The following is a 24,166-nucleotide window of genomic DNA, read 5'->3' on the forward strand; positions in this document are numbered from 1 at the left end:
GACCCTTTTTGTAGGATCAAAGAGCTGGACACTAAAGAGTTGATGACTAGCACAGAGCTATAATAATAATACTGATAATGATGACAAGAGCTAAAATTTATGAGGTGTTTACTATGTGCCAGACACTATACTGAGTACTTAACAATTATTATTATAATTTGATCCTCACAACAATGGGTAGATACTATTATTATCCCTATGTTACAGATGGAGAAACTGAGGCAAACAAAGGTTAAGGGGTCTCATAGCCAGTAAGTAGCTGAGGCCAGGCCTAAACTCAGGTCTTCTGACACTATGCCCAGCATTCTTTCCACTGTACCAACTGCCTGCCCCTGGATTAGTGTTATGCTATAAGAAATGGGGCAGCTAGGTGGCACAACGCCTGGAGTCAGGAAGACTCGTTTTCCTGAGTTCAAATCTGACCTTAGACACTTAACACCAGACACAAATCTGACACAGACACTAGTTGTGTGACCCTGAGCAAGTCACTTCACCTGATTGGCCTCAGTCTCTCTATCTGTAAAAATGAACTGGAGAAGGAAATAGCAAATGAATCCCGTATCTTTGCCAAGAAAATTCTGAATGAGATCAAAAAAAGTCAGACAGGACTAAAATGACTCAACAACAAAATATGATGACTAGGAAGACGAGAGAAGAATGGGAAGATTTATAACTGGTACAAAGCAAAGTGAGCAGCACAAGGAACAAAGCAATATGGTGACTACAGCAATGGAAATAGAAAGCAAGTGCTGAACACCAACATTATGATGTTCAAGCTTGACTCCTAAGAAGTCAGAGGGCAAGGAATGTGCCACTGTCGCTCCTATGTAAAGATGAGACAATACGGAAGGAACAAAGCATGCCATGGCAGGCTTTTTCAATGTCAGTTGCAGGAAACTGATGTTTTTTCCCATTTATTTTTATTCCTTCTTTTAAGTGATGGTTCTCTGGGAAAAGTGAGAGGAGAAGGATGCACTGGGAAATGTATTTTATATATATAGTAAATGTCAAGAAAAATATTTTAAAGTAAAAAAAATGGATAAACTTTAGTTTCCTCATCCGTAAAATGAGGAAAATAATACTTGCATATTCTACCTCTTAGGGTTATTGAGATGAAGAGTTTTGCAAATGGTGCAGTGCTATGGAACGCCATTAGTTACTGTTCTAAAACATGTGCCCATATAACAATAATAACAAAAGAAATGGGATTTGAACTTCAGGCAAAGTCTACGCTTGGCACCATGTAAAGAGCACCAGGCTGGTAAAAAGAAGATAAAAGTCCTCGTACTTGCTGCCATGATCTACCTTTGGCACCTCAGCCAAGTCCCATGACTTCTGGAAGACTTAATCGCCATTACTTGTCCGATAAGAGGAATTGAACTCTTCCTGGACAATCTTTCCATTTCCTTCCTTTGGCTATTTCCTGACTCCACTGACTTCATTGGTCCAATGTCTCCAATACCTTCACCAAGGTGGGGTGGGGAGGGGGGATTCTCTCCTTCCTTTGAGATGGCAACTCATGGACACCTTCTCTTCCTTGTGATTCACACATGCGCCATGGCACTCTTCCCTCTCCCCAACAAAAATCATCAATAGATGAGTTTGTAAAAGATCTGTGCTTTGCCAATGTAGGTCAGTCCCAGAGTGGAAATCCTCTCCACCCAGTGCAGGTGACCTTTCTGATAGGACAGAAAAGTCCTAAGGAGGTAAGTGATGTCGGTAGAATTTATAGTCACAGTTTTAGAGCTGGAACAAGTACGGATATAGATCATAGCTCTAACTATCAATATGCCCATTGAAATAGAGCTAAGAGGGATCTCAGAAACCATCTAGCCCAGTAACCTTACTTTACAGATGAGATAACTGAGGCACAGAATGGGGAAGTCCCTTGCCCAAAGTTACTTATCAAGAGAGAAAGAAGAAAACTTTAAATGTGAACCCAAGTCCTTCACCTCTGAATCTAGCACTTGCTCCACCCTTCAGAACTGTTAAGACTTCTAGTCTAATTGCACCCCTCAGTATTACAGGTGAGGAAACTGAGGCCTATAGAGGTGAAGGGACTATTTCCAGGGTCACATATCCAGTGTGTGGCAGTCCCAACTGGGATTTGAACCCAGACCTTGCTTCCTCAATACACTACCACTCTATACCTACTTCATCTATATTAGGGACCATAAATTAGCAGGATATACACGTAATGACAACAAAAAGCATTTAAAGTGTCATAAATTTCACAGGTCAGCCTCTCCATGGCTGGAAATCAGAATAGCTTTGGGGATAAAGAGCTTATTTTGCTGAATTTCCACTTAAATCGTCGCCTGGGTCATTGGTCGCCACTTACTTAATCTAGAGTGTTTCAATATAGAATTTAGCAAAGTCTAGGGCAAGCCATAAGTCAAAACGGGCATTTCGAACAAGCCCCCGTGCCCAAGCTGGCTCCTAGGGACCATGATGGGCTGACACCCCGACATCTATTAGCAAGAGGTTAGCCATGTGGCCGCCTGGCATGGGCCTTGGTTCGCAGATGCCATCCACACTGACCTTTTGTGAGTGTATCTCAGAGTAAACCTGCAGTAATTATTCTGGATGGGGAGAGTGCATTTAGCAGAACCATTTCTTTCCATGCATGTTTGTGGCTGCCCCTAAGGCTTCCCCAAGTCCCACGTGTGGGAGTTATTACCTAAAAATTACCGTTAGATGGGAAAAAAGTAATGGGGGATCCCTTTCGGGCATCCCCCTTTCAAAGCCTTCGTTCACACAGGAAGCAAGCATCAAACGGAGGTACGACGTGGGAGAACAGGTACACAGAGGCTTCTAGGTGAGCAGTGGCCGTCATTCCTGATGCATTTCTTTTCGTTTAAATGATTTTTCCTCATTTAAAAAATGTTTATTGCTTTCATTTTCATTGTCCTCTTTTATTTCTGAACATACGTCCTCCCTCTGGCTAAAGAACTTGTTTGCTGTTCACTTGTTGCAGTCATGTCTGACTCTTTGTGACCCCATTTGGGGTTGTCTTGGCATTGACAAACAGGATGAAGTGACTTGCCCAGGGTCATATAACAAGCGTCTGAGGCCAGATTTGAACTCAAATCTTACTGACCCCAGACCTGGTACTCTATCCATTGCACCACCTAATAACCCAACCCTTAAGAAATGAGAAAATAAAAGGGCTCATGGGAAGCAGTTCAGAGAAAGTCACTAGTGAATCTACCAAGTCTGAAAGTATATGCAGGCTTCCACACACTCCCCTCCGTCTCTCGCCCCTCTGCAAATAAAGGAGGTAAATATGCAGCAACCTTGAAGCATCATTCTCCGGATTCCCTTTTGCCTGGAAGACTTAAGTGCAACAAATATTTATTGGTGCAGTGAGTGGATAGAGCGCCATGCCTCGAGTCAAAAGAACCTGAATTCAAATCTGGCCTGAAATACTTCCTAGCTGTGTGAACCTGGGCAAGTCACTTTTCCTTGTTGGCCTCAGTTTCCTCATCTGTAAAATGAGCTGAAGAAGGAAATGACAAATCACTCCAAGAAAACCCCAAATGGGGTCTTGAAAAGTCAAGCATGACTGAACAACAACCAAGTGGGAAAAGGAGCACAAACACAATATCCACAGCCAAATATCCTAGAAGGGTGGAAATGCCTCAGACAAAAATAAATCAATGAAAATAATATTCCAAGTAATCTTGGGTAGTGGGAGTCCTACCCATGGGAAAATACAGGGAAAGCCTATTTTTGAGGAGGATCTGTTTGAGCCAAGTGGTCAAGAGAGCTGAGAGTTACAAGAAGCAGAGATTTGGAAGGAGAATAGTTAGTGGTAGCTCAGTGGAGAGAGGCCTGGACTTGGGATCAGAAAACTTGGGTTTGATTCTGACTCTTTTACCATGTCTGGCCTTGGATAACTTATTTATCCTCCTTGGGCCTGAGTTTCCTCGTTTGTAGGATGATGGGTTTAACTAGATCCCTTCCAGTTTTAAATCTATGATTCTATGTGCGATTCAGCATGGGAGACGAAGTCTGTTGAAAGGTACAGAGGTGAGAGTGAGGATGTCACAAAAAGGGAATTATCAAGTGGCCCGAGTCATCTGAATGAGAGAAAGCAGTGACTAATGAGCCAGGAAAGACAGACAAGAGCCAGACAGCTCCTAGGAAAGATTCCTTCCTTTACTCGGTCCCGCGGCCTGATGGATGAGACCAAGAGTAAGGAATGGGATGCTGGGCTCAATCCATCAGCCAGTACTCACTGATGAAGCACCTACTATGTGCAGGTGCTGTGCCAAGCCCTTGGCAAACATGATCGCTTTGATCCTTGCAATGATCCTGGGAGATGGATGCTGTTGTTCTCATTTCACAGGCTGACAGAAGTGAAGTGACTTGCCCAGAGCTAGCAAGTGTCGGAAGCCGGGTTTGACTCTAGACCTGTCTAGGACATTATTTCATGGCATCCAGCAATAAGTGGAAGCCAGTAGATGCCAGTGTTGCTCTTCTCTCATTGATCCTATTTTCACAAATGCTTCTCCTTATGTTCAAGACAAATTGGCCTGTTGGCTCTTCCCTGTATACGGCATCCCATTTCCATCCCAGCTCCATTCCCTTACACAGGTGGCCCTGGCTTTGGTTTACATGTATAACCTTGAATAGATCACTTGCTTTCTTCCAAGAGGAGAGAAGGAAGGAGGGAGATTCTTTAAGATCTTTTAATTTCAGAAAATGTATGTGGAAAATTGTTATTACATGTAATTGGAAAAAGAAATATCTTATTAAAAAAGAATGGAGAGCAGAATGGTTTCAGAAAAACCTAGGAAGAGTTATATGAACTGATGCAGAGTGAAATGAGCAGAACCAGGAGAATATTATACACAGGAACAGCAGTATTGTACAATGATGAACCGTGAATGACAGAATGATACTCTGATCAAGTCAAGGACCTGAGAAATTTCCAAAGGGCCCATGTTGAAAAATTCCATTCTCTCCCAGAGAAAAGAACTGATGAACTCTGAGTGCAAATGGAAGTATAATGTTCTCACATTCTTTTTCTTGCTTTTTTTTCAATATGGCTAATATGGAAATATGTTTTGAATGACTTAACATATATAAATTATAATCATATTGCTTGCCTTAACAGATCTGGGAAGGACAGAATTTAGAACTCAAAAAAAAAATGTTTAATGAATCTTAAAGATAAATAATGTTTTTAAAAAAAAGAAAAAAGAAAGACCTGTGGTTAGGAATACCATCTCAACAGCTGTGTGGAGGTTGGATTAGAACATGAATAAGAAATAAGACAAGTTCAGTGATCTATTTACAAAGGAACAGAGAGTGAAACTATGATTTCCTTGGCATCAGGCACTCTAGAGTGAAGGGACTCCCTCTCCCATTGCGAATCAGCACCTTCTCCTCAACTTAATTTAATTCTCCAGAACACAGAAATTCACGCAGAATCACCTAACCACTGTGTGAAGAATTTGAGCGCAAGGTTTTTTAGCTTCAAAGGCAGAGAGATTCTATCCGCTAGGCAACACTGTCTCTCAGATTGTTTTGAATAAATGTAATAATGCAAGTTTAGAACCTTGACATTCTTATAGGGACAAATGAAGAAGGTACAGAGACCATTTTCACTGAAGTCTCTCTCTTGGCCTCCCCATTTGTCATAGAGAACTATCACTCCTTTGCCCTACAGCAATGATGATTTCATTTTACAAATATGTGGCTTTTTCCAACTTAAACATTTACTTCTACTGTGGTAGCTGAAGGTTCACTGATGGGGTGCAACCTGAAAGCCATACAGAAAGAATCCTGAGCCTGATTCTCCCTCTGGGAGGAGGAGATCAGCAGCAGATCAGCCAGAGTCTGATCAAGGGAAGACCCTTGATTTTCAGAGAAATAGGCAGTGTTTGCATGGAGGGGTCTACACCCATGGGGGCCCAGACTGGGATTAAGTCACAAATCCTCAGGAAAAAGTGGAAGCCGCTTCTCAGAAGAAATATGCAGGGCCCTGCACATTTGGAAAAACAAGCCATACTTTCAGAGGAAGGGAGAGAAGGGGTCGGGGGGAAACTCCCCACACAATCATATTATTTACAACACAGATTTTATTTTTAATCATCACTTACAAAATCCATGATCCAGAATGTTTTGAAAAACTTGTTAGATTATGAATTACAATAGCAAAAATAAATTAAACCTCCCTCCAAGTACAGCAGAAAATTATTATAAATTAAGATGACCTTGAATTGACTAGAGGGAACCATTTACAAAAAACAAAAAAACAATACAATGAAAACGAGGGATAAAATAAATGTCTAAATTTTTTTAAAAAGACGACTGTTGGATTTACTTCATTTCTATATTCAGAAGACAGAAGGTCGTGTTCTTGTGACTACAAGGTGGCCAGTGAAGCCAGACCGTAGCTCATGGGGAGAGGAAGATGGTATAGGAGACGGGGTCGCTTGGGCAGAACTTTACATGGCAAACAAAGGATTTCAAATTTTATCCTTCCTGGGAGGGGGAGTGATACGCACTTTGGCAGCTGAATGAAGGGTAGACTGGAGGGGGGAGAGAAGGAAAGCAGGGAGGCCAATTTGAAGGCTACTGAGGTAGCCAAGCTGAGACAATGAGAGGTGAGGAAGGCTGGAGTGATGCCTGTGTGAGTGGAGAAGAGAGAATATAGGCAAGAGATGGTGTGAGGTGGAAACAAGGTCAGTTTTGTAAATGGCTGGGACACGTGTGGACGAGCGAGACGAAGGAGCCTGGGTGCTGGGGGGAGACACGGACCTGGAAGCTTTGACACGGCGGCTACTGCTGTAGAAAATCTCGCTTCCTTTGCAAAGCATCGACTTGGTGAACCTTGTGAAATCCATAATGAAGTACATATTTTGCTGAAAGCTACGCATTCTTGTGGCTGATGTCATTAGTTACAGCTCCTCGCCTGGCCCGCTTACCCTCGAAGGAGGGTGGCAGAGAAACAGAGACGGGAACACCTCGATGGCACAGTGCTGGGTCTAGGGTTGGGCAGATGGCAACTGGGAAAACCCAGGCTGTCTTTCTGGCAGGCCTCACCTCTCCATGGAAAGTCTAGGCCTATGTATGCATTCTTGCTTGTTTTCTAACCCATCACACTCTAGTTTAACTGCTCACTGAGAAGAAACTTTACAGCCCCCCAGGACCCGATCATCGGGAAACGGAAGCATACGAGAGCCCACTTTTGTTTTCAGGCAATAAATTCAATAGAATTCTGCAGACACCAAACAAAAAACTGGCCTGGAATATTGGCTTTTACATCTCTTCAGATGTTAGCTCATTAACTCAATCGACTGCCCAGGGAAAACTTTTGCCAAAAACTACAAAGTTTCCCATGTGGTCTTCGAAAGAGCTTGTTTATTCAGAGGGCCATTTCTAAAGCATGAAAAAAAAATGCATTCAATTTCAGTAATGAAAATTAAGTTTGAAGAGTGCTTTGTAAATCAGAAAGTGCTGGATCGATCTGGACTATTATAAAGAAAGACATAACCAAGCGGTGTAGCCAGCAGACATGGGTTCAAATTCTAGGTCTTGTATTCACTAACCACGTAGCCTCTGATGAGTCCTTTAACTACCCTGAGCTTTTATTTCTCCATTTGTGTATGATGGGGGGACTGATGCCTCCCCCACCTGGAAGAGAATGGGGAGCCAGCTTCCGCCTCGCTCCCTAAGAGGGACCATGCACAGACAGACTGCAACTGGGTTCTGGTCTGCTAACCACATGATGGATGGGTGGATTTGGGAATGGGCGAGGATCCAGAACCAGGGTACATTCAAGAGGCATTAGTGAGTTGGGGCCAATGCTTTGGTCAGTCTTTTCTTTTTTTTTCCATCCAGGCTGAGTTCTAGAGACAAGACTATAAAGGGAAGGGCCTCAAGCAATCCCAGCCCAAGGCCAACATGGGCAAGGCCTTTTTGTGTATATTCTGTGCTACTTTAGGTGAAGAAGATTTGAGATGGCCATGACCTCCTAAGCCATGAAAAGTCAGGAAAGTGAGCTACCAGGAGGTCCCAAGAGCAGAATTCATGTCAAGATTTTTTTATCATCATGTCAAGCATTAGGGCCACAAGAAATGATCTTCAAGCACCAAACCAATAGAGCTGAGATGTCGAGTCATCCAGAAGCTACACAGTTTTGGGAAATAAACTTAGCAGGGTCATTGCAGAAAGTTCATTAGGTTGAGGCTAATTCCCTCAAAATGGAGGTGGTATAGGGGAGAGGTGTGCTCTCAGGTGTTGCAGGGAAAGGTTTGCAATTTCTGTTTTTCTGTCTTTGTAGTAAATACTGCTTTGCATAATCTAACTGATTTTAACTGGTTAAATGGAACTGCAGATTTAAGTACTAGTGGTTAATAAAAGGGAACATCAGAATGGGGGCCTGAGCCAATAGTATTAGATATGAGATACCTCCAACACCTCAAGGCTACCTCTAAAACACCATGGGATGATGAAGCCAGTTGTGCTCTGGGACAGTGAGTCAGGGCATAAAATGGAGATGATAACTGATATTTGCCTACCTGCCTTCCTCAGAGAACTATTCTGAGGAAAATATAAAGCTAAAAGGCTGCAAAATAAGAATTATTGATATGCTTGTTATATAAATGAGAAAAATCTCTTCATTGGTCAAGAAATGGCAAATGCCAGATACAGCTACTGATCTGTGGTTCTATCTTCCAAGCCATTAAGAAATAAATTAATAGAACTGCACTGAAATCATTAATCACATTGGTAAAGGGACTTGAATTCATGCTGTTGATCTCCTTAAGGAAACAAGGGTGATTTGCAAAGAAAAAGGGATAAATAATAGCTGTCATTAAGTGTTTCAAGGCCTGTCACATGGAAGAAAGCTAGTTGGGACAATGGACAGAGCACCAAGCCTGGAACCAAGAAGCCTTCAGTTCAGATTTGGCCTTAGACACTTACTAGTTATGTAACATTTAACCCTATTTGCCTCAATTTCCTCATCTGTCAAATCAACTAGAGAAGGAAATGATGAGCCACTCCAATATCTCTGCTAAGAGAATCCCAAATGGGGTCACAAAGAGTCAGATATGACTGGGGGAAAAAATGAACACATATTGATACTTCATAAGATATCCAAATTTATCTATGTGGATTCACCTACCATTGACAGAGATCATGGCTACTCCATATTCCATACGCAGCCTAAAAACTCATAACCTGGTAGCCAAATTTCTAGAAATGCATTCCTGAATAGCCTTGTTCTCCATGCTCCATAACAGAAGTATAGTATATGAATACACCATTACTTGGAATTTTTTCAACTGGTAAAATGCTAAAAGACTTGTATTCTCCTCACATGGCTTTAGAGAATATAAAGGAACATCCATACTATTAGAATTGAATTTAAGCAGTGGAAAGACATTGACATAGGCAGAAACATAGATACAGATATATACACAAAGAGTCAGAAATAGACATGGAAAGAGATACAGACATAGATATAGAAACAAAGATCTCAAGATGTAGACACAGATAGATACATAGATACAGATACAAAGATCTAGACATAGACACGGACACAGATATAGACATAGATATGGACAGATACAGACACAGATATAGACATAGATACAGATACAAAGATCTAGACATAGACACAAACACAGATATAGACATAGATATGGACAGATACAGACAAAGATGTAAACATAGATAGAGATACAAAGATCAAGACAGATACAGAAACAGATATAGACACAGATATGAACATAGATATGACACAGATATAGACATAGATACAGGTATAAAGATTGAGACATAGACACAGAAACAGATATAGACATAGATATGGACAGATACAGACACAGATATATACATAGATACAGATACAAAGATCTAAACATAGACACAGAAACAGATATAGACATAGATATGAACACAGATACAGACACAGATATAGACACAGATACAGATACAAAGATTTAGAGATAGTCACAGACACAGATACAGAAACAAAGAAATAGACATAGACACGGACACAGATATAGACATAGATATGGACACATTTGATTGAACTTAATTTTAAACAATTAAATTTAATAATTAAATTTAAAAACATAATGAAAGCAGCTACCATACATCATTTTTTAAAAACCTTACCTTCTGGCTTAATAAGAAGTCTAAGATAGTAGAGCAACAAGGGCTAGGCAACTGGGATTAAATGACTTGCTCAGGGTCACATAGCTGGGAAGTATCTGAGACCAAATTTGAACCCAGGATCTCCTGACTTCAATCCAAGCATTCTATCCACTCAGCTCCCTAGATGCCTCTACTAACCATTTTTTTAAAGAACAAATCTTATAACAGCTGATTCACCTGTGGTCAATAGCTGTCGAGACAGAAGCAGTAGGGTGTATAATTATTACACTTGTATGGAAAATATCCCCCACTACAGGTCTCTCCATAGAGAGGAAAATGTTGTAGAAGTTCTCTCCTGTTTTAGGCACAACATGAGCATGAGATTTTGGTAGCAATTCTTAGTTAAATCTTATCTCATCATCAGTGCATGGAAAGGGTCATAATTATGATGATAACTAATATCTAGAATGTGTTAGCGCTTACACAGTTCTTTCATCCCAATGACCGCGTGAAGTAGACTAGACAGGGTAAAAATTATTCTGCCCATTTGACAGGGGAGAAACTTGAGACTTAGAAAGATTAGGAAGCCTCCCAGAATCACACATCCAGGAAATGTCCAAGCCTGGGCTGTGGCCCACTGAGACACCATGTTTCTTCCTTTAGAACACACTTTTTCTTATATAGAATTTTTTAAAAATGTAAACAATAGCTATGAACATAGGTTGCCCCACAGTTTTCTAATTTTTTCAATCTCTATTACCAAAGATAGAGGCCATTCATCAAAGCAGAGAGGCCAAATGGTATAAGGAAGAGACCAATGGGCTTAGGATCAAGAAGCCCTGTGTTTGCATACTATCTCTGACACTGATTGGCTGAGTCACTCTAAATGAGTCACTTCATTTTGGTGAGAAAGTTTCCACATAAGAACAGAGCCTGGACCTGGGAATTCATTGGTACATGAATCTCTCAAATGCATAGAGTCCCTCTACTACTTCAGATCAGCTAGTTGCTAGGGCACTCTCTAAGAAAAATTAAAAAACTTGGCAGGGTCCAAAAGCCAGTATGTGCTATAAGCAGGATTCAGATTCAGGTTGTTCTTTCTTTAAGACAAGTTCTTGTTCTGCTAAGCCATAGTTCCTTCCCAATGTCAATTGATTGGTCAAAAAGCCTTTAATTGTACTCTTCTCTCCCATCACCTCTGGTTTATCTTGTCTAAATGTTTTAAATGCATAGTTGTCTCCCCTATGAGACTGACTTCCTTGAAGGTAGGGACTATTTATGTTTTCCTTTGTTCTTAACACAGAACCCAGTACTTAGTAGGCGCTTAATAAATGTTTATTAAGCAACTGTCTGTTAACCCCTTACACTGAGGCATTATCCTAAGCAGTAGGGATGAAAAGAAAGGCACATATATGGTTCTCGCCATCTGAGTTAGCTCAAGGACTAATGGGACAGCCAACAGGCAAATCCATGGAGTAGCTAGCTATCTCATGAGGACTACTGTGAAGGACAAATGGAAAAGTTATGTAAATTCCTTTCTGAACACTGAAACACTGTTTATATGTGAACGCTTTTAATGTAGAATTTAATATAACCTGGAACCAAAGTCAAGCATGGCAGCCTCCACTTAGGCATACACTGTAGCATATCCTTATATGGAATATTCTCTCTTGCCTGGCACACAACAGGCACATAATAAATGCTTGTTCTATTAAACTGAGTTGGCTTGTCTTCTAGCTACACTATTTTTAATGAGCACAAGGTTATATAGATACTTTCCTTTCCCCAAATGTGTTCTATGTTGCTGGGGACTCTGATTTTTGGGAAATATGCTTCCCACAATGGGGATTTCCATTATACAAGGACAAAGTACAATTCGCATCAATCTTAATATCTAAACAAAAATCTTGAGAATGGAATTTTTTAACAGTTCATCAATCTTTGAATAGATCCCTACTGAGAAAAGATGCATAATGGAACCAAATCAGAGAGTCATATTTGAAAACAAAGGTCTTTAGGGAAATTAAAAACACACATTTCCATTTCCCATTATATTTGATTAAGGTAGGGATGATACTGAATTGACAGGCAGAGGTAAAAGTGCTCATCTTTCTCTTCCTTTAAAGTAAAAATGACCCCAGATGATGAGGTCATTGATGGGGTTAGTTTTTTTATGTTTTTGCTTTTCTCAGCACCATTTTGAAAATTAACTTTAATTAAGGGATCACATTTTACACATGCTGGTTTCAACAGAATAAGATTTAATGAGACACAATTCTAGGCATCATCAGCCAAATAATGCCAACATCCAAGGACAAAAGATTTCATGGCTAATTTTGAGAACCAATGAACAAGCTTACCTGTAAATGCTGGGAGTTATCTGTCATGTTATCCTCTCTCCTTCGAACTTCTTCCAATAACTGGGCATTCTTCTTTTTTTCCAGCTGTTGGTTGTGCTTAAGGTTTGCCACTTTCTTATTTTGATCCTTCATATGTCTAAGAAAAGCATACATTAATACTTGTGAATTCCAGGAGTGTGAGAACCAAGCCCATTGTACTATTTCAATAACTATAGAGTAGAAATGGATGAAATAGAATAAAATCTTACATTATTAAAATTTTTAAAAGAACAGTTAAAACTAGCTTCAATTACTCCTCTTGAATAATTACAACTCTTGGGGCTAAATGGGCTGTACATTAACCTTTTACACATATACATCCAGGGTTCGTGGTTTCATTGTTATGATACTTTCCAGCAATAATGTCTATGGTTTAGTAGATAAATCTTAAGAGGGCCACTTGAGAAACAGAGGGGGAGGATTTTTTTTTCCAGTATCATGGCACTAGTACACAAGTAGCTAGATGGCTCGGTAAATAGAGGATTGGGCCCAGAACCAGGAAGATCTGGGTTCAAATCTTGCTTCAGAGACTCACTAGCTATATTACCCTTGGCAAAACACTTAACCTCTTTATGCCTTAGTCTCCTCAACTGTAAAATGGGGATAATAATACCATATTTCCCCAAGGGTTGGTATAAGGATCGAATGAAGCAATATTTGTTGAATAGTTGGTACAATGCCCAGAACATAATAGATGCTCAATAAATCCTTGTTCCCTTCTCTCTGTTTCTCATCTACCAATAGCTTTGCTCCCTCTTGAACTTATATGGCATTACTTTGCATTTGTATCGTTGGGTATATGTTGTCTCCCCTCAATATGATGGAATCTTATTGTGAAAAGGAAATCTCTTGTTTTAATGTATGTATTCCCAGTATCTAGCATAGTATCATGTTCATGAAGTAAATAATTAAAAAAATATTTGTCAAATGTGGATTGAATCCCAGACTCCCAGCCCTGCTCTGTTCTCCCTGAAGTACATGGTCTCTAAATGAATTATGTCAAGAAAAAGAATCATGGATCACAAGGATATGCTGAACACGTCAAAATGCCAAAGATCAGGATTTTAAGATAAGCTGGCTAATGAGAAAGTTAAAGAAGAACAGTGAAAATCCGGGGCACATGGTTTGTGCCGAATGGTACCCCAGTACCGCCATGTATGATCTAGGATAACATTTTTATTACTGTAGTGACCGCAATTGCTGAAATAACATTTGTTGTTTCAAAACATTGATTTTTTAAAAAGAGATCTAATGAACAAATTCAATAAAAAATATTTGTAGAGTATGGAAGGAGGAAATTCTAAAATAAATTATGTTCAAAGCCTAGATTTCACTGAAACTTTGGTCAGTGTTGTCATAAATAACATATCCAGATTTAATCAATCAAAAGTTGGAAAAGACTGGAAAATCCATAGAACCCAATCTTTACAGATGAGGAAACCAAGGCTTATAAATGTTAGGTTATTTTTCTCAAAGACAAAGTAACTGGGTTATTAAAACCTAAATATATGAGGTAGGATTGAATCCAGGTCTTCCAACTGCAAAATTTAATCTTCTTTCTTCTCTATCGCCTTAATTAACTAGATGAAGCAGGGAATGTTTTTTTGGTGATTGCTGTTGTTGTAGCTATTGCTTGTTTGTTTACTTGCTTCATTTTGTCTATTTTTGTTTTGTCATTCTTCATGAAATCAGTACTTAGCACAGAGCCTGGCACACAATAGGTTCTTTGTTGTTGTGCAGTTGTGCCTGATTCTTTGTGACCTCATTTGGTGTTTTCTTGGCAAAGATACTGAAGTGGCTTGCCATTTACTCCTCCAGCTCATTTGAGAGATGAAAAACTGAGGCAGACAAGGTAAAGTGACAGGGTCACACAGCTAATAAGTGTCTGAGGCCAGATTTGAAATTAGATCTAAACTCCTGCCTCTAGACCTGGCCCTCTATGAACTACGGCATCCCCTACTTTCCCTAGAAGGTTCTTCATAAATGTTTATTGGAAGTCTTCTAGCATGCTGAAAGCATCTTCTATGAGGGACATCATGAAGGATATGAACAAAACTTGCACCAAACTAAGAGGCACAAATATTATGTCTTGGTCCCAGAGAAGGAAGTTGCTACAGCAATGAAGTCTGGGACCTATTGGAGTACATAGATAGAAAAACAGAGGCATTAAGAGAAGACTAGAATAGAGTTGCCATGCAGAGAATCAAATAACTTTGCCAAAGGAATTAAGATAATCATTTTCCTTCTAAGAACTCAAAGACCTTCAAGAATTAAAAAAGGGGAAAAAAAACTGAACTGTGCAACCACGTCATTGGCCCCTGCATCTGACCACAAATGCTCAAATAAACCCAGAGCTCATAAATCAATCTGTTGGACCCATGACTTCTCTTAATTACGACTCTATAAATGTACAAGGTATGGTATGTAGGGTCAACCAGAGCATTCTTTTAGGATGATGTCTCAGAAGGAAAAGAAGCATTGAGGCCCTCTTCCCAAATTCCTAATCCTCCTATCTCAGCTACCCAGAGTGATAACTGTGGTGTTGTTGGGGAGGGGTATCTCAAGGCTGAGCTACTCCCTATGAGGTAACTTCATCTTTCCTTGGGGTGGATTCTTTTCTTCAAAGAAATGCCATAATGAAAACCAATGTCAAAAGATACTGGCCGCCATTACTGAGTCTATGAGGGAGAAGAACCCAGGGGTGCGACTGGAGTCTCCCTTTAACACAGACCTCTTTCTCCAAAAGGCAGCCTCACAAACCAAGGAACATAAGCTTCCAAAATTAGTAACTAAGAAGAAATTGACTTTCAGCTGGCAAGCTTTATTACTGACCAGCGAAAACAGTCTACAGTTCCAGCTCTTGGGAAGACAGAGGGATTATTTTCCATAGCAAATGCTCCCAATTCAACTTGAAAATTAGAAGAGATTTTCCATAATTCTTTATATATATATATATATATATATATACATATATATATATATATATATTGGCATTAGATGGTTACTCGTTAAAATACCCAATCTCTCAAAGCCCAGGGATAAGGTCAAGATGCTCTTGCCACCCCCAAAATCCTGCTCCATGGTTACCACTCATTAACCTTTCTGTTGGAGTCCATTCTTGCTGTTTGTGACTTATCTGCTAGATATTCTGCCACCTTGCCTCCATCCCCTGCTCCTCTCTCTCTTGCTCTCTCTGTTTCTTTGCCTCTATCTAGCTAGCTATCTGCCCATCAGTCTATCCATCCATCCTTTCATCCGTCTATCTATCTATCCATCTGTCTATCTATCTATCTATCTATCTATCTATCTATCTATCTATCTATCTATCTATTCCTTGCTTGCTTTCTGTGTCTCTATCTCTCTCACTCTCTCCCCTAATTCCTGTCATTTTTTAATAACTCAATTCACCAAGTATTTATCAAGTATCTACTGTATGCATTATTGTCCTGAGGTATTATGTCCTGAGGATACAAAAATAAAACATAATCCCTAACCTCAAGGCGCTTACATTTTGCTAGAAAAAGTATTCAATTTCTTTAGTAAATAAGTGATATCAGACGTTGCTGATCCCTAGGCTTGAGAAAAATGCTATACCAAGTTTCAGGTATGTTGTAGGTCAGAATCCTCTCCCAATCACAGCTCACCCAGCCCTACTGACGTGTTTACTTTTACTAGACAACTGAATATTAAAACTTGTTCCCAGAAAAGGCATTTAATGAAATAGTGTAGTAATAAAAGTGACAACAGAACATTCTCCCCATAAACACTGAGTTTTTTCTTCAATAAATAAACATGCTTTCAATGGGAAGAATGGACTTAAAGGGATCTAATGTGGGGCATACACAAACAAGGAATGCAAGTGGCCTGGGTATCTGCTTGGAGGTGAGCACACTCAGGGGATACAAGAAATCCAAGCTTATATGCAAGTACAACGTACACTTGAGATTCAGTAGTTGTCTTCTGATGTCATTGTCATGCCTTCTGCTAAGCCCATCACCCAAGGGACATCAAATCCTAGTTGTTCCCCACCAGAAATCAAATTTCCATCAGTTCCTCAACTATAGGGCTACACTGAAGGTCACCAAAAATACAGCCTATTATTAGTCATCTTTTACTCAGGATAATATAGATAGTACGTTTGCAGTGGAGAATCCCAGCTTTTCTGGTCTCCCACTGGAACTAAAGTACAGGATTTATTTATGGGTTATCTTATCCATAGCATCTGCTACTCTCTCCATCACAGATGGTGGGTGCTGTGATTGGTAAGCCTATCACCTGCAGATGAAGACACAGTGTTCCTTCAATAGCTGTCTCACCCCATAACGATGAAGCTCTTTCCTCAGGTTGAACATCAAAGCTAGCGATGTTCCTGGCTACGATCAGACCTGCATACCTGAGTAGATTAGGACAGACTTTGCATAGAAGGTGTTCCCCAAACTGAACTTTTAAAAAATCAGGGGATTTTAAGGAGAAAGGGTAAGGAAAGAGTCCTGCCTGCTCTTAGACTGCTGAATGATACTTACCCCAACTAGCTGATAGCTTCTCCTTTTCTCTTCCTTTATTGAATTGCTACCAAGCTTTCACCATGGCTTGTCAAGCTTTCTCTTCTCTCCTCAAGACCTCAACTCTATCCCTTCTTCCCTAGCTGTCAGGAGGAAGTATTACCTACTATTTATTGCAAAGATCAATGGGACCTTAACTCCCCATCCACTGTTATAATTCTCTCAGGACCCTGTCCTCTCTTCTTTTCCTCCAACCTTAGAGGAGTGAGCCTTCCCCAAAGGCAACTTCTTCTCCAATTACCTTAATTCTATTTCCACTTTCCAAGATCCTCATGCTTTAATGTTTCATTCTCATGCATAACCACTATCATCCTCTATTCTTCTCCTTTCTCCTAAGTCTACAAATACTTATAATGTGTTTATATATGTACATATATATAGCATACATATATGTTATAAACAAGGCAGTTAGGATAACCTGGACATTAAAAGTATGTTAAAGAATGTTAAAAGGAAGTAGTTAGGTGGCTCAGTGGATTAAGAGCCAGCCCTGGAGACAGAAGGTCTTGGGCTCAAATGTGACCTCAGATATTTCCTAGCTGTATGTCTCTGGACAAGTCACTTAACCCCCATTGCCTAGTCCTTACCACTCTTCTGCTTTGAAAGTACTTAATATTGGTTGATTCTAAGACAGAAAGTAAGCATTAAAAAAGATTAAGTTGTAAGGAAACAATTTCATAACTGGAAGAGACTTCATCAATTATTTCTCCCTATGACACTCCTGAGAAGTAGTCATCCAGATGAGCTTGACTACCTCCAATGACATCGTATTTCATGTTAGACCATCGTGTTTTGGGATGGTGCAGATTGTAGTGAGTTTTTTCTGATACTAAATCTAAATTTCCTTCTTTTTAAGTTCTCCCAATATTGTTTCTGCAACTTGGGGGCAAATGGAATAAGTCAAACTCCTCTTTGCGGCATTCCTACAAATCCTCGAAGATAACTCTCCCATACTCTTCTCCAGCCTAAGCCATGTAGCAGGTGAATGCAAGTGGGTCAAGCTGGTACATACAGACAAAACCGCCCCTTGTTTTTGCAAGGATTCACCTTCTGGTGAGGGGCATTGAAGCACTCTTCTTCATCCACACAAAGGATTACATGATCATGATCCTAAGAACCCTTTTGTAGAATCTCCCATTTAGAAGAAACCTCAGCAGCCCTCTAGCACATTATTTCCACACTCACAAATTTTATTTTGATGGACAATTTTTTAAAAATTTGTATTTGTTTTATACTTGATGACTGCCAATTGTTTATTTACATTATTTGACAAGACGCACCCATACTGAATAAAAGGCACATTTTTAAAGATGAGCATGAAAACGCGAAGGTTTTTAAATAAGAAATGGCATCTCCATTCCAACACAGGCCATAAAGTTATCATACAATCTTTCCTATATGATTTTCAGCTAGCAAGAGGCACTTTGTTTCACTTTTGGACAGCTCTCATTATTAACAAGTTTTTGAAGACACAAAGCCTAAATTTTTCTCTAGGCTACTTCCAGCCATTACTCCTAGTTCTTGCACTAGAGACAGAAGAAAACAAGTCTGTCATCCTTTTACATGACAGCCGTTCAAGAATTTAAAGACAGCTTTCATCCCTTTTCTCACAAAATCTTCTTTTCTCCAGACTAAAAATATCCAGTGACCTTATCCAATACTCAGCAGAAGGAAACTTAAGAGAGCTTCCAGCTCATCTTCCTTATTTTTTAGAAGAGGAAACTGAGGTCAGAGGAGGTTCTGACTCTGGGCAAGTCTCTAAGGATCAGTTTTCTCCTCTATAAAATGGAGATAATAATTGCATTCAAGGTGATATAGGTAGTAAGTGGCAGAAGTGAGATTCAAACTGATTCTAAATCTATCTGTCTTCATCATCAACCACCTTACTCTCCTAAGCATGTACTCTTTGATCTAGTGACGTTGGCTTCTGAACTGTTTCCCAAATGAGACCTCCATCTCTTGGCTATTTTCTCTGGCTGTCCCCCATGCTGAAATGTTCTGTCTCCTAGTTTCCATGGATTCCTTTAAGTGACAACTAAAATCTCGTCTTCTATGGGAAACCTTTTCCAATCATCCTTTCTTCTAGTGCCTTCTCACAACTCAGGGTCTCCTATTTATCCTGTTATATAGCTTGCTTTGAATATACTTGTTTGTAGTTGTGTCTCTGATTAGATCATCAGCATGCTGATGTCGGGTACTGCCTTTTGCCTCTTTCTGTACCCCCAGCACTTGGCACACAGTGCCTCGTACATTGTAGGAGCTTAATAAACATTGATTAATTGAGTCGTCATCATTGGCATCTAGGCTTTATGTATGTCTTCATGGAGCCAAGTCCAGCTTGGCACTACTAAGCTGTCTCAGTCCTCTTTACCAAAACCGTCGCTGACTCTGTGGGTTATTTGAGTTCTTGTCTTACTCATCTTAGAAGGTATCCTAAGGGCACGCTACGGTATTTCCTCCATAGCGGCCAACTCCGAAACTGTCCAGCAGACTACTATGGAGATGGCTGGAACTCCATAAATGCTGGTCACAAGGAGATGAACAGGCCACTTCTAATTCTTACAAAGACCATTTGGAAGGAATTAGATGCTTCTCATCAAAAAACCTTACTTTGCATGCACCCCAAATGTTAATTATCATAAAAAAGAACAGAGCCCACTCAACAGGCTCAGCAGTGTGGATTTAAAGGCTCTTGGCTTGACACCAGTCATGGACAACCAGATCTCCCCAAACACTGACTTAAGTCAAGACAATCTATTTGAAATGGCTGCCTGCCTAGGCACATCTTGCCTGGCAGCAGGAAAGACAATGCAATGTTTTGTTATAAAGTCTTGCTGGCCCACAGTACTCTCCCTTGGGAAAAATTCCTAAAGGTCCAGGAATCTTTGGGAAAAACCTGAGGGCTTCATACTTTTCCACAATGACAAGAAGAGCAACAGCCTTCTTGAACTTGTTCCTGACTCTGAAGCAGGTTCTCTACCAGTACAAACTGGAAAAGACAATGAAAGAAGACCTCCCTTTCTAAGAATTCCCTCAGCTTGACCCTGAGCATGGGAAGGAATCACAGACCCTGCATCTCTTCCAGCTTTGGCTAGACTGCTTGGGGGGGGAAGAGTAAGTAGGTTTTGATAGCTTCCCAAAGTTTTATATGCCAAGCAGAACTAATTCCCCTGCACCAACTCCACTAACAGTAATTCATATTGATTTATCACTGTAGGGTTAGCAGAGCACCTTAAATACATGATCTGGTAAGAGTGTAAGTTGGGTCCAGGTAATCTGGCCTGAAGCTGAAAACCGCCACTACAATTAGGGTGTCTACAAATGCTTCCCCACTCCAATGGACCAGTGATCTCACCAGTGAGGACATTCTGTCCAACATTGCAGACCGCAGCCCACGACATGCGTCAATATGTCAAGGATCTGTGATTTCATCTGGGTAAGAAGCCTTTCTGCCCCACAGGACAAAAGTAATTAGGTAAAAACGATGATCACTTCATTGGCACAATGAAGCTTTTCTAGATCACTCATCTAGAAGAATGGGAAATAATTCCTCTTTCCATCTCCTTTTGATCTTCAAAGTCCTCTGGAATCTTTTTTCTTTTCATGTCAAATTCATATTCTGCCTGGGGGGTGGGGAAGGAAACTTCACTTCTTCCCCATGGAGCCCAAATCTCCTTCCCCATCATGCCAAAGTTCCTGAGGTTCTTCCAAAACCACTTTAACCATAGAAACTTATGTATATCACGATGGCGGAGCTCCCAGGAATAATTCTAGCATCAACCAAACTTTTCCAAGTACTTTCTCCATGAAAACATACATCAACAATAAATGTATATTCTTTACAGTTTTCACATCATTCAATCCCTTTCTAAAACTCAGCCCTATGAAGGAGAACAACAAATAACAAATGAAAGTGGTGAAAAGAGGAGGAAATTGGTGAAATATAAGAAGTGGAAGGATTATTCCAGATGAGAAATCACTGAATCAGAGAACCCGATGGACTTATCAAAGAGCAGAGAACTAATTGGTAAGAGCACAAGGTCTATAATCCAGATCTCTTTACTCTTACATCCAGGATCCTTTGCAGTCTAACACAAAGCTCCTCCAACATTAATGAGCAATGAATTGGGCTAAAGGGCAGAAGTGGAGAGGGAGAGGAAAAATAAGAGGACAGGAAAGAGGAGGGTAAGCTTTTTCCTTTTGTAAATATAAAATTCAAGCAACATTTTCTTTGACATTAAAAATAACCTGAAAGATTTGTCAAACAATGATGAAGCCTTGGATTAACTACAAAATAACGTTTCTAATAACATTAATGTGATGCTTATACCCTACCATCAGAATTTTTAGTTCCATCCACAGTTTTCTTAGAGCTAAAGATAGAAGGGATTTCAGTGGCTATGTACTCTGACCCTCTTTTTCAGATAAGGAAATTAAGGTTCAAGGATGTGAAGTGATTTATCCAATGTCACAAAGACACTAATTATCAGTGGCTCTATTTGAGTCCATACCCACTGAGTGTTGGTCTACTTTGCCATGCCAAGTTCTAGATTTCAACGGTGGTCTCCAGTTAAGCAGTCATCTATTTTTCAAAGTATGAGATAAAATGGATGGGAATCTAAGGAGATAAGATGAATCCCTCTTGCACCTGAAAGTCCTTTAAATACTTGAAAGTAGCTTTTATGGCCTCTTTGGACCTTTTCTTCAGGAAAACATTATCAGTTCCTTCCTAGGTCCTTATATGGCATGGGCTCATGGCCCATTTCTCTTCTGGTAAAAATCAATGCTTTTTCTAAATGGCCATTCCCATGCTTCCTATGACATTTGGCCAGGACAGAGAGGGAAGGGAAAATCACTTCCTCATTCCTCCAAACAATGTCTTTCTCAGTGACTCCAAGATCCCATAATCTTCTTTCTGGTTCTCAATGTCATTATTTCTTATCGACCTTGCAAGGCACTTAAATCTCCAAATCATTTTTAGGAAACAGAAATCTACTGTATAGATAGAAATATCTGAATCCCTAAAAACTATAGTACCCAAACTTCCTTTCTGTATTACCTATAATGCTTTTCCTTTTGTCTACGTTTGTGTGGTCATGTTTTATATAAGTTCTGAGGCTCTGCCTTGTTCTTTCTCTTTTGCTCTTAGGAGCAGGCTAATTAGTACCTTCTAATTAGTTCTTTTGTTAGTTTATTACTAATAAAACTTAATAAAAATATAATATTTAGCTCTCATATATTAATTTTAATCTTCACACTACCCATACCCATTTAGTCTTCTAGTTGAGAATTTGCCTTTCTGGATCCATATTTAAGGCTTTACAGTGATTCTGTCTGAGTCTTATCTGATAAAATTCATCACAATATTCTAACCTATCAGAATGCTTTTTATAATCTAACCCTATGGTCAAGTGTTTTGAATGCTATATCCTACCATTGGCAGCAAGGTAGAACGGTGGATAGAGCACCAGACCTGGAGACAAGAAGACCTGAGTTCAAATCTATCCTCAGAGTTTTGCTAGCTGTATCACTCTGGATAAATCATTTCACATCCTGTTTGCCTCAGCTTCCTCATCTGTAAAATGAGCTGGAGAAGGATACAGCAAACCGCTCAAGGATCTTTGCCAAGAAAACTCCAAACGGGGTCACAAAGAGTTAGGCATCACTAAGACAACTAAACGACAATGAAATCACACCATTAGCTACTAGTGAGCTTTCAACCCATTTTTAAAAGCCCCCAATATTTTATCAGACAGATTACTTTCTAATCATATCTCTGATTATCTGGCTCAGGTGAAGACATTTTTTGAACCTACATATATTTCTTTATATCAATATCTATCAAGTTTCATCACAGCAGAATCAGCCCACATTTTGGTCTCTTCGGGACTCTTTGCGTCATACTATCATGCACTGTTAACAATTTCTTCATAGGTTTGTATCATATTAAAATGTCATCGACATGCCACAATCAACCGTCTAGGTCGCCATATGCAATAATGTGAGAATATTCAAATTCTACAAGCTACGCATTCAGATAAGGAGGTTTCCATGGGCATTTGGGACCACCAGTCATCTTCCCTGGGATTCACACACAGAATTCTCATAATCAACAAGGAGGATTGGGTAAGGAGCAGAGCAGCTGGTAACCGAGGCTCTTTTCATTTGTGTCTGGTGCAAATGCAAGCAGATGTCATCACCACCATATTGGAGAGCTCTACGAGGCTCTGTGCTGATAAGGACTTTTTTTTTAAATGCTGGTGATTTTTCCCCCCTCTCTGAGCCATACAAAGAATGCACATTGCCACATAGCAGGCCCTGTTCTCTACTGCTTTCGGTCACTTGGACCGTGGGTGTGCAGATAACTCCCTGATTATCAAGGTAACGGTCCTCTCCCTTCCCACACCCGGAAAGACAACCAGGCTCCAATGTTGAAAACCAGGAAATTATTAGCATGTTACCTCACTGGCATTGCATCTTCTTCCTCCTGATGGGAAAGGCCTAAAAAGCCCCCCCAGCACATCCAGAGACAATTACTTCCATTTGCCTCTTCTTGCCTTTGAGCATTCTCATGCTACAGCTACCTCTTAATAAAATTAGCACTTTCCCTTTAAGAAACTACTGTTGGGGCCTTAGGACAGTTCCAAAAAGTAAAGCAGTAGTTTGAAAGAGAGGAAAGATGAAAGGACAGAGAGCCATGAAGGTACGCAAGGGCTTTCAATCTGAGCCCCACGACTTTGTTTTTTATTTATTTTGGATTTGTTTTTGTTTTTTAAATGTGCTGATAATTATATTTAAATAGAATTGGCTTCCTTCATGATTCTAGGCATATTATTTTGTGCATTTAAAACATTATTCCAAAGGTTTCAAAAGACCTCCCAAAGAGATCGCTAAAAATACTAAAATGCTCAAGACCTCTGATATACGTGGAAAATTGCACAAATAACTTGCTTGACTCTTAGGCTTAGAGATGAAAGAGATCTTGGATGTCATCTGGGCAACTGGTTTATTCTGCAAATGAAGAAACTGATGCCCGATATTCAAGAAAGAAGAGGACTAGATTTGGAGGGTGGAAAGCTAGGTGTG

At 40.0% G+C, this 24,166-nt stretch overlaps 1 protein-coding gene across 1 annotated transcript in view; it reads right to left on the bottom strand.

Moving 5' to 3' along the window:
* Positions 1 to 24,166, bottom strand: part of ERC2 (ELKS/RAB6-interacting/CAST family member 2) — a 743,930-nt gene that overhangs the window by 291,445 nt on the left and 428,319 nt on the right. The window contains exon 19 of the mRNA XM_044675466.1: positions 12,480 to 12,615. Coding sequence (XP_044531401.1) covers positions 12,480 to 12,615 — 136 coding nt within the window. The remainder of the gene's footprint in view (positions 1 to 12,479; positions 12,616 to 24,166) is intronic.

The sequence above is a fragment of the Gracilinanus agilis genome, chromosome 1 (assembly GCF_016433145.1).
Source record: "Gracilinanus agilis isolate LMUSP501 chromosome 1, AgileGrace, whole genome shotgun sequence".
NCBI lineage: Eukaryota > Metazoa > Chordata > Mammalia > Didelphimorphia > Didelphidae > Gracilinanus > Gracilinanus agilis.